At 40.1% G+C, this 11263-nt stretch overlaps 1 protein-coding gene across 2 annotated transcripts in view; it reads right to left on the bottom strand.

The window, feature by feature from the left end:
- Positions 1-11263, bottom strand: part of ATL3 (atlastin GTPase 3) — a 55879-nt gene that overhangs the window by 3769 nt on the left and 40847 nt on the right. For both annotated transcript variants that reach the window (XM_021685495.2, XM_044919255.1), the window contains exons 9-12: positions 3391-3518; positions 2715-2771; positions 891-962; positions 89-520 (exon numbers count right to left, since the gene is read on the bottom strand). In XM_021685495.2, coding sequence (XP_021541170.1) covers positions 89-520; positions 891-962; positions 2715-2771; positions 3391-3518 — 689 coding nt within the window. The remainder of the gene's footprint in view (positions 1-88; positions 521-890; positions 963-2714; positions 2772-3390; positions 3519-11263) is intronic.

The following is an 11263-nucleotide window of genomic DNA, read 5'->3' as shown; positions in this document are numbered from 1 at the left end:
AAACTCTTCCAAATGGAAATACTTTACAATAAAAGCACAAACATCTGTCCGTTATCAACCCGTAGCCTCGTCAGCTGGCACCACTCACCTGCTCTAGTACATATGCTGCACCGGAATCAATTGCTCCGCCCAGCTCACGGTATTGACCAGAATACCTGATGTATCCCCAAGTAAGAAGTGCTATTAACAGCAGTCCAACCATACAGTTGAACAGCTGGGCCACAATCTCAAGACCAACAAAGCCAGTGAGGCCTGAGGCTATGTACAAAATCACGATGCCCGTGAAAAGCACCGCAGGGGTTCGGAAGGTGCTGAAGACATTCTTGCTGCCGTTGTGTTTGCAGAAGTTCTCATAGAGCAACCTGATCTCCTCCTCCAGCTCCTGCTGGTAACGAAGGCTAAAATCCTTCCCACCCATCTTCTTGGTCTTCCTAAAATGGTCCAGAGCAAGCTGCTTGAATTCACAGTGCTTCTCCTCCAGAATGTCTGGAGACAAATAAGGTTTCTCTCCCCCACAAACCTAAAAAGAATAAAGACATAACGTGTTGAAGATGGCTTTGAAAACAAGTGCCCAATAAAACAAGTGAAAACACTGAAAAAGTCAGAACATTTTAAGATACTAGAAATTAACTTGACCAAGACCAGTAAAAGTCTGGGTTCACTTCCTCTGAAAAGCACACTGAAATAAGCAAGGTGACATTAACTGCACCAAAAGAAAGTCTTGCTTAGCAATGGAAAGAACTAGAAGACCCCAATTACCAGGGGGACCTGAACACAGCTTTGTTGTCTCATCATCTTCAGATACTTTAAACAGGATCAGTTTGGGCTTCTGAAGTCAGCAACAGGGCCAGGTGATAGATACATCAGAATAAGACACGTGCCCAACATACCTCTTCCATGTTATTATAATAAATGTCTTTGGCGGAGGCTGCAGCTGCTAAATTGTTGGCTTCAGCGGTGGCCTTTTAAGAAAGGAAAGCATGAGCTCTGAATCCCCTCTTTTAACATTCTTCCACAAATAACCAAGTGCCAACGTCCTCTCACCCTGTCCCCATTCTTCCTTTTTTAGGATCCTTCTGCCATTTTTTGTTTCCATACAGCCCAATTTATAAAATAAAATACTACTTTTCTACCAAATTTTCTGCCAAAAAACATTCTTATACATAAGGAGTCTTTATCATCAATTAAACCTCTGGAAATATCACTCCCTTTGCTTCCATTTTAAGTGTTAAGAAATAGGGGCGCCTGGGTGGCTCAGATGGGTTAAATGTCTGCCTTTGGCTCAGGTCATGATCCTAGGGTCCTGGGATCAAGCCCCATATCGGGCTCCTGACTCAGCAGGGAGCCTGCCTGCCTCTCCCTCTTGCTCTGCCTCTCCTGCAGCTCATGCTCGCTCTCTCTCTCTCTGTATCTCTGTGTCTCAAATGAATAAATAAAATCTTTGGGGCACCTGCGTGGCTCAGTCGTTAAAGCATCTGCCTTCGGCTCAGTCATGATCCCAGGGTCCTGGGATCGAGTCCCGCATCCGGGCTCCCTGCTCAGCGGGAGGCCTGCTTCTCCCTCTCCCACTCCCCCTGCTTCTGTTCCCTCTCTCACTATCTCTCTCTCTGTCAAATAAATACATAAAATCTTAAAAAATAAATAAATAGATAAAATAAATAAAATCTTAAAAAAATAAGTGTCAGGAAATAGACGTGGGTCAAAAAAGGGAAAAAATTTATCTTTACATGAATTCCAAATTCTAGCTTCCTTTGTAAAAATGTTTTGCTACTAAAGAAGTAAACATCTGGCAGTAAACGGCTTTATGTTCTGCCCATGAAAGTCAGAAATTATGTGTTAACAAAATGACATCTTGAAAATAGCAAAATGTTGAAAATAAAAGTCCCCCAAAATAAAAAACCTGACCAGTAAGTAGTAAATAGGTATGTCGGGACGTGTTCTACTAAAGTAGACAACAGAACACAGGACAATAATTTGTCTAAGATAACTGCACTTGTTCTACCTGGGTGTAATAAAACAGTGCTCTCCACAGTGCGTTTGGTGGGAAGACCAGGCCCAGTAAGGGGCCGTTCTGCTTTAACTGTACCCCCATGAATACGCACAAAAAACCCCAGGGCGCAGGGGTGCCTAGGTGGCTCAGTAAATTAAGCATCTGCCTTCAGCTCAGTCATGATCCCAAAATCCTGGGATTGAGCCCATGTCAGGCTCTCTGCTCAGCGGGGAGCCTGCTTCTCCCTCTTCCTCTGCCCCTCCTCCTGCTTGTGCTCCCTCCCTCTCTCTCTGTCAAATAAATAAATAAAATCTTAAAAAAAAAAAAAAAACCCAACCCAAAGGGCAGTCACAATGCTGAAGAATGTGCTAAAAATTCACATACTTCAGCATAACAGGCAAGGAGAGCAAAAGCATTCTCTCTTTTTTTTTTTAAGTCTTATTTATTTTAGAGAGAGACAGCATGTACACAAGTGGGGGAAGGGGCAAAGGGAGAGGGAGAGAGAGAGAATTTTCAAGCAGACTACCCCACTGAGCACAGAGCCCTATTTGGGGCTCCGTCCCAGGACCCTGAGATCATGACCTAAACTGAAATCAAGCGTCAGATGCCTAACCACCTGAGCCACCCAGGCGCCCCACATTCTCTTCTTAAAGGACGCTGCTTCTTGTGTACGAGTCAACAAGGAATCCAACAGTATCATTTCGGATGTCAAAGAACTGCTTACCTGAAGCATGGATTTGGGATGAGGCAGATCTTCTCCTTGGTAAATTTTAATATATGCCTTAGAATATAAACATAAAATCAATTGTGAAAAATGTGATTCTGTCACATTTAATCATACTTTAATTTTTAGAAAATGACCATACAACTGCATTTTCCTAAAGACCTAGATCAACACCCAGGAATTAGCAAAAACACAACACACCTTTGAGTGAATGTTAGCATTTTTAGTTAACTAAAACTGTTCTCAAGCAGCACGAGCCTAGCAAGGCTAGGAGTCCCACCAGATTCCCCATGCACACTGGCCTCACCACTACCTGTGGGCACAGTGACCGTCCGCCTTGAAGTAGCCATGTCACATCTAGATGCCGTCTCCTCCTACTCACGGCAACTTCCTAACCACCTCCTGTCCACACCATCTTCCTTGAGGAACAATCTTCCTTTAGCCACAGTAATTACTCCTCTAAGAAAGTGCAAAGAACATCCATTTGGTTCTTAGACCGATACTGCCACCCAGTGGCCCACTCCTGGAAGGACACTGGAGGCTCTGAAAATGCCTCTCACCATCTCCCCCATGAAACTTGCCCCTAAGCTTTAAAATAGTAAAATTCAAGTTAGTTTACAACCTAGATCAGTTTTATCAAAAGTCAAATATTTTGATAATTAAAACCCATATTTACCTTAAAATACTCCAGTAGCCCCCGACAGGTGACTTTTGAGCCATTGATCTCCTTTTCCATTAAATTAGCTGGGTTTAACACAAATGGAATCAGGGTCTGTAACTGCTCTTTGAATTCACCAGCAATATCTGTTCACAAGACCATGAAGAAGAAAACAGTAAGCCAAACGGGTTTACTCAACCAAGCTGAGCATAAAATGCAATCTTCAGTCTATCCAACTGTTTTAACATTTGCTAGTTGAAAGTGAGGGGAAGGAGGGATGCCCGGGTGTTTCAGTCAGTTAAGTGTCTGCCTTCAGCTCAGGTCATGATCCCAGGGTCCTGGGATCGAGCCCCACATTGGGCTCCCTGCTCAACGGGGAGTCTGCTTCTCTCTCTGCCCTTCTCCCTGCTCATGCTCGATCTCTCTCTCTCTCTCATAAATAAGTAAAATCTTAAAAAAAAGAAAAGTGAGGGGAGGGAGTCCCAACTGTGTCTGACACTTTCTGCCCATGACCAGGTTGCTGATGGACCTCTGTCTGCATGTACCTTTACTGTCTCCTTCCTTCCGGGGATTAAGGGCTGCCTAGTCTAGAACAGAATATGCAGAATATTCTTCCCCAGGTTTTCATTCTGGGGGATTTAGTCTACTCCCTAGCCTTTCAAGAAATCTCACTTCTTAAAGAATTTCAAAAAAATCAATTATCAACCCCTCTAGTCCTCTCTTCCTTACCATACCTTCACACTCCCCCTTGGATCCATTAGAAATCACTACTCATCATCCACTTGCTTTTCTGTTGTTCAATTTTTAATGTTAAAATAAGTAGGAGCACCTGTACCTCATGGTATTTTCTATTATCTCCTCAGGACCCTCTGGGCCATCCCAAAAGGAAAAGGCTACTATCTCAGGAAAGATGACAGCTTCTTCACAGCTTCTACAAAATTCCCATTGAGGGTGCAGGAGAGCCATTAATTAAGAGCTCTTTCCTTAAAGTGAGAACTAGCTGGTCCAACTCTGAAGACACAAGGGAATTAAAATACAAGGAATCTTCTGGGGTTCCCAACTAATTCACACATCAGCTGAAAAGAAAGTGGGTAGGAACCCACATCAAGGTAGGAACTCTTCAACACTCCATAACTCTAATGTATAAAACTGAGACATTCTGATTTCAAATTTTATTCATTCAACAGTTTTTGAGAACCTTTTTGTGGCAGACATTGTTGTAAGAGTTGGGAGCAGAGCCGCAAATAAAACAAAAGCAGCTTCTAAATTTTTCCAATTACAAATTAAGAATCTCTGTAGAAAAATCTTCGGGTTACTTTTATTTCCTTAGATTCTTTCCTTGGAATATATGGTCCTCTAAAAGCAATTACTAGATAATATAATGACAATGTACACACTCCTGGAAGACATTCAAAACGAATTAAAAAAAAAATCCATAAAGCCAGATAATGATGATTAACATTTAAAGTATTCCCTTCCAGGGTGCCTGGGTGGCTCAGTCAGTTAAGCGTCTGCCTTCAGCTCAGGTCATGGTCCCAGGGTCCTGGGGTTGAGCCCCTTGTCGGGCTCCCTGCTCAGCGGGGAGTCTGCTACTACTCCCTCCCCCTCCGCCTGCTGTTCTCCCCACTTGGGCTCACTCTCTCTGTCAAATGAATAAATTTTTAAAATCTTTAAAAAAAATAAAGTATTCCCTTCCTTTTCAAGGCTCCTATATATTGCTAAGTTGTTTTTGTGAAAGATTACCAATTTCTACCTCTCCCACCAATGTGTAAGAAAGCTGTTTACAACTTTCAACACACTAGAGAATTTTTTTGAAGATTTTATTTTTAAGGGACGCCTGGGTGGCTCAGTCGGTTAAGCATCTGCCTTCAGCTCAGGTCATGATCCCAGAGTCCTGGGGTCAAGTCCCACATCGGGCTCCCTGCTCAGTGGGGAGTCTGCTTCTCCCTCTGCCTCTGCCTCTCTCTCTCTCTCTCTCATGAATAAATAAAATCTTAAAAAAAAAAAAAGATTTTATTTTTAAGCAATCTCTACTTTGAGGCTCAAACTGAGCAGGGAGCCCGATGCGGAACTCGATCCCAGGACCCTGGATCATGACCTGAGCCGAAGGCAGATGCTTAACCAACTGAGCCACCCAGGCGCCCCAATGAAAGCGTTTTTAAAAAATGTATGAGAAATTATAAATACTGGGAAGACAGAGTATTCAATAAATGATGTCAAAGTATTGGTATCTATAGAAAAATAGAAAATGGATCTCTACTTCATACATACATAAAAATTAATTCCCAGTAGATTAAACACAAATATGAAAGACAATACTTGAGAGAGAGAGAAAGAGAGCAAGGGAGAGTGTGTGCAGGTGTGTGTGTGGAGAAAGGAAAGGATTTTCTAAAACAAGACTTAAAAAAGCACTACATAAGATCAAAGGTGAATGAATTCAATCACATTTAAGCTAAGACACCATAAAAAAAGACAAGACAGAAGATGGGAGAAGATATCTGCAACATATAACTAACAAAGGTTCATATCTTAAAATACACATATAGGATCTATACATTGCAGAGAAAGACAAACCCAATCTAAAACTGAACAGGCGTGAATAGGAATTGCAGAGGAAAGGAAGCATGGATGTAAATAAATATATCAAAAGATATTCAATCCCATTAGTAACCAGAGAAATGCAATTTAAGGCCACAATGACATACTGTTTTTTATCACTAATTTGGTAAAAACTAGATGTCTGATAACTCTAAGCATTGCCTATGATATGGATCAACAGGAATTTCTATATACACTGATGAAGGGAGTATAATTTGGAACAACCACTTTGGAAAACAATCTGGCATTATCCAGTAAGGTGAAAATATACAAATTCTAATATCCAGGAATCCTGCTTTTAAAGCACATATCTTTGGGAGACTCCCATATATCCACATATACTAGAATGTCTGCAGCACTGTTCATAAGAGCAAGAAACTGGAAAAGCTCACATTTCCATCGAGAAGAAACTGTGTTATATTCGCAGAAGGCACAATTATACTACAGTAAAAGTGAATGAACTAGGGGCGCCTGGGTAGCTCAAATGGTTGGGCGTCTGCCTTCGGCTCGGGTCATGGGTCTCGGGGTCCTGGGATCGAGCCCCACATCCGGGCTCCTGGCTCAGCAGGGAGTCTGCTTCTCCCTCACCCTCTGCCTCTCCCTCTGTCTCTCTCTCTCTCAAATGAATAAATAAAATGTTTAAAAAAGTGAATGAACTAAACTACATGCAGTAACACAGATAATCTCAGAAATAAAACACTCAGGGCACCTGGCTAGTTTAGTCAGTTGAATGTCTGACTTGATTTTGGCTCAGGTCACAATCTCAGGGTTATGGGATCCAGCCCCATGTCAGCTCCGCACAAAGCACAGAGTCTGCTTGAGATTCTCTTTCTCCCTCTCCCTCTGCCCCTCCCCTCACTTGCAGGCGCACTCTCGTGCACACTCTCTAAATAAAATCTTTAAAAAAAATTTTTTTAAAGATTTTATTTATTTGAGGGCACCTGGGTGGCTCAGTTGTTTAAGTGACTGCCTTCAGCTCAGGTCGTGATCCTGGAGTCCCAGGATCGAGCCCCACATCGGGCTCCCTGCTCAGCAGGGAGTCTGCTTCTCCCTCTGACTCTCCCCCCTCTCATGCTCTCTCCCTATCATTATCTCTCTCTCAATAAATTTAAAAAAAATCTTAAAAAAAAGAAAGATTTTATTTATTTGAGAAAGCGTGAGAGAGAGAGAAAGCATGAGCGGAGGGAAGGGCAGAGGGACAGGGAGAAGCAGACTCCCCACTGAGCAGGAAGCCCGATGTGGGACTCAATGCCAGCATCCTGGGATCATGACCTGAGCCGAAGGACCTGAGCCACCCAGGTGCCCCTAAAATTTTTTAATTAAAAAAAATAAATAAATAAAACACTCAATGAAAATACAAGTTGGCCACATACTATTTTTTGTAAGTTCAAAATTAAACTTAGCAACAGACTAAGTGATTCAAACACAAGTAATGATTTTTTTAAAAATTCAAGGGTGAAATAAGCAAAATTTAGAATAGCGGTTATTTCTGTGGGGAGGCAGGGAGACGGGATAGGGAAGAAGCACACAGGTATAGAAAATAGTACTGGTAATGTTCTAGACGACAGACTAGCAAACTACAGCCCTTGGGCCAAATACGGCCTGCTAACTGTAACTGTCAGTAAAGTTTTGTTGAAACACAATCATGTCTTCATTTATGCATTGTCTATGGCTGCTTTCTTGTTACAATAGCAACGATGAGTAATTGTATGGCCCCCAAAACTTAAAATATTTACTATCTGGTCCATTACAGAAAAAATTTGCCAATTCTGGTTCTAGATATTAAGTTGGGTAATAGGTTCATGATGTTCATTATATGAGGTTTTATATCTTACATATATAAGTTCTATGTATCCTTTTATATATGTAAAACTTTTGCATTCTTTTGTATACCTAATAGTACATTTTAAAATTTAATGGTAGCTCATTATTTTAATTTACTTTCATTTCTGTTGTTGCTAGTTAGACCAAGCTTTCTCCCATACTGGTTCGTCAGCTGATTTCCTTTTCCCCTACCAGGGGCCTGTATCTTGGAATACAGTCATTCTTCACAAAGTAAACAAATATGCTATCCTCTATCCCTATGTATACTACAATCACTGAAATATTTTCTCCAGTTTCTTTGCCTTTTTTTTAATATGCGTAAAATTATTAGGTATTCAAACCTATACCATTTTTCCTTGGCAATTTCTTTTATTCCTCCTAATTTTAAAAAGTCCTTCCCCAATTCCAGAGGTCGAATAAAATTAAATTTTCCACATGCTTTAATTTTTATAATTTAACTCTGTAATCTACCTAGAAGTTATTTATGCCTCATAAATTAAAATCTACATGACATTTCTCTCTAAATAGTAACATGTACCTCTCATCTCTACCGATTCCCAACCCATCTTTTTTTTTTTTTTCAAGATTTTATTTATTTATTTGAGAGAGAGAGTGAGAGAGAGAAAGAGCACAAGAGGGGGGAGCGGGAGAGGGAGAAGCAGACTCCCTGCTGAGCAGGTAGCCCGATGCAGGACTCGATCCCGGGACTCCAGGATCATGACCTGAGCCGAAGGCAGTCGCTTAACCAACTGAGCCACCCAGGCGCCCGATTCCCAACCCATCTTAAATAACTGATCAATTATAAGATCTCATGGCATCAAAAAATTTTTTTGGTTTTTTAATCTGTCCCACCTAAATAAATGGGTACCAATCTCCCATCCAAATACTTTTAATTCTATAGTCTCCTCAGGATGGCGCCAAAGTATGGCCTTTACCAATTTTAAAAAGGGGTTAATCCCCATATTACACATTGATTAGTGGCTTAATATATGATAAAGGTGACATTTCAACCAGTGGGGGAAGTTGAACTATTCAATTAATACTTTTGGGAAAAAGGGCAGCCATTCAGAAAATAAGATGGATCTAAACTGGATCATAAAATATAATGTGAAAAATAAAACTACAAAATTTCAAGAAAAAAAGTGGGACAAATTCTTTATAACTTGGAGTGAAAAACGATAAAATAGTGTACATGCTATGTTATTCTGTGTATATTCATATTTGCTTGCACATACTAAAGAAACTCTGGAAGCCTAAAAAAGTGGAAGAGACTTTTCCCTGAATACTTTTTAAACTTCTTGGGATTTTAAACATGTGAATGTATTACCTATGCAAAAAAAAAAACAAAAAAACAACGCTTTTTTTATGGTTTCAACTTTTATCATACTTAAAGACTAAGAACTTCAAAAATATTTCACTCAAGAAACTAGCACAATATAGACACCACAAATTGTTCCTATATTCGATTTTACCCAGATTTAACAGACCCTCAGCTAGTAATTCTTTCTATAAAGGCTATACCAAAACACTAGTTTTAGACTCAGAACAGACAAGAACTATCTCCTGACAATCTCAAAATCTCATGGTGTCAAAGAAGATTGTGCCCTACAAACTCTTCCGTTTAATTTCTGGCTAAACAACTCAGGGGTTACTGCATTAGGTCTCTCTAGAAAATACGAAGATGACAGTTTTTTTATGGTGATGGCAGAGTCATCTGTGTCTGATGAAAGGGGTCTCAAAAGTGAGCTCATCGAGCTAAGAGGAAGCAGCAGCTGAGCAGCGATTACCAAAACTAAGATTGTGTTTGGCAAGTGTTCATCTCTGAATAAATGGTCATTCTTAAAAAAAAAAAAATACAGCAAATAAAACCACTAAAATAATCCCTGAAGTACTTAGGGAGAACATCTGCAGAAAATGTAACTCTTACTAAATTTAAATGTTCTACAGTAATTACATTAAGGTCCTTCTGTGTATTAGCCCTAACCACTCTCAAGCTACTGTTGTCTTTTCGGGGTTATATGGAATGGGGTTTGCAGGATCTCAACCAAGTCATCACACAAGTATATACGTGAGAAAAGACAACATGTAGGCATTTTCTTTAACTCTGAAAAATACATCAGTTCTATTTACAGGTCCCCCACAATAAAGTTTATGTGGTTTTCAATCAAGCACTTGCCAAGTACTCCAAGCCACCAACTATTTGCAATTTATCGTCCAATTTACACTTCACTCAAAACCCTTCAATATCCTATTAGAAAGTTGCCTAAAATTAAAAATATCCATCTGCAAAGCCCCTAAAAGTACATAAACCTTTGCAGAGCTAATAAGAATTCTTTATGAGCAATCGTCCTAATGACTACAGTTCCTGAAACAGACACACAAGGCAGATATGAATATATTTTTAAGGTAAAGCAAAAAAGAAAATTTTTATTTTTTAAATCTTTCCTTTTAAAAACATAATTATAAATATACATTTTTAAATAAATAGGATCATATAACATATGCTACTACACAACCTTTTTACATTTAATAATATGTCATAGACATCTATGTAAACACAGATAGATCCATCTATCTACCTTAACCTTTTAAAGGATTTGAAATAGGGGCACCTTTAAATGGGCGGCTCAATCAGTGAAGCATCTGACTCTTGATTTCGGCTCAGGTCATGATCTCAGGGTCATGAGATGGAGCCCTATGTCAGGCTCCGCACTAAGCGTGAAGCCTGCTTAAGATTCTCTCTCTCTCCCTCTGCCCTTCCTCTCTGCTCTCTTAAAAAAAAAAAAAAGACTTTAAGTTTTAAAATAAACTTTTAAAAGTGCAAATGTACCATAATTTAACCAATTCCTCAAAAATACCCATTTAAGTTGTTTCTAATTATTCCCTATTATAATAATGCTATAGTAATACATATCCTTCTCCATATATTTTTATGTACTTATTTGGATAGTTCTTTAAAATACTTTCCTAAAAGTGAAATACTGGATCAAAGGATGTAAACATTTTAAATTTTGATACTGACCCATAAAGACTGTGAATTTGTACCAATACATTTGCACTTTCTCAATTATTGTGATGCTACATTTTTTTTTTTTTTAAAGATTTTATTTATTTGAGACAGAATGAGAGAGAGAGAGAGAGCACATGGGGGGGGGAGGGTCAGAGGGAGAAGCAGGCTCCCTGCCAAGCAGGGAGCCCGATGCGGGACTCGATCCAGGGACTCCAGGATCATGACCTGAGCCGAAGGCAGTCGCTTAACCAACTGAGCCATCCAGGCGCCCCTACATTTTTTTTTTTTTAAGATTTTATTTATTTATTTGACAGAGAGAGAGGGAGACACAGTGAGAGAGGGAACACAAGCAGGGGGAGTGGGAGAGGGAGAAGCAGGCTTCCCGCGGAGCAGGGAGCCCGATGCGGGGCTCGATCCCAGGACCCTGGGATCATGACCTGAGCCGAAGGCAGACACTTA

This window comes from Neomonachus schauinslandi, chromosome 11, assembly GCF_002201575.2.
Source record: "Neomonachus schauinslandi chromosome 11, ASM220157v2, whole genome shotgun sequence".
Taxonomy (NCBI): domain Eukaryota; kingdom Metazoa; phylum Chordata; class Mammalia; order Carnivora; family Phocidae; genus Neomonachus; species Neomonachus schauinslandi.
Note: the sequence above shows the minus strand (reverse complement) of the source record. Positions and strands in the feature narration are given on the sequence as shown.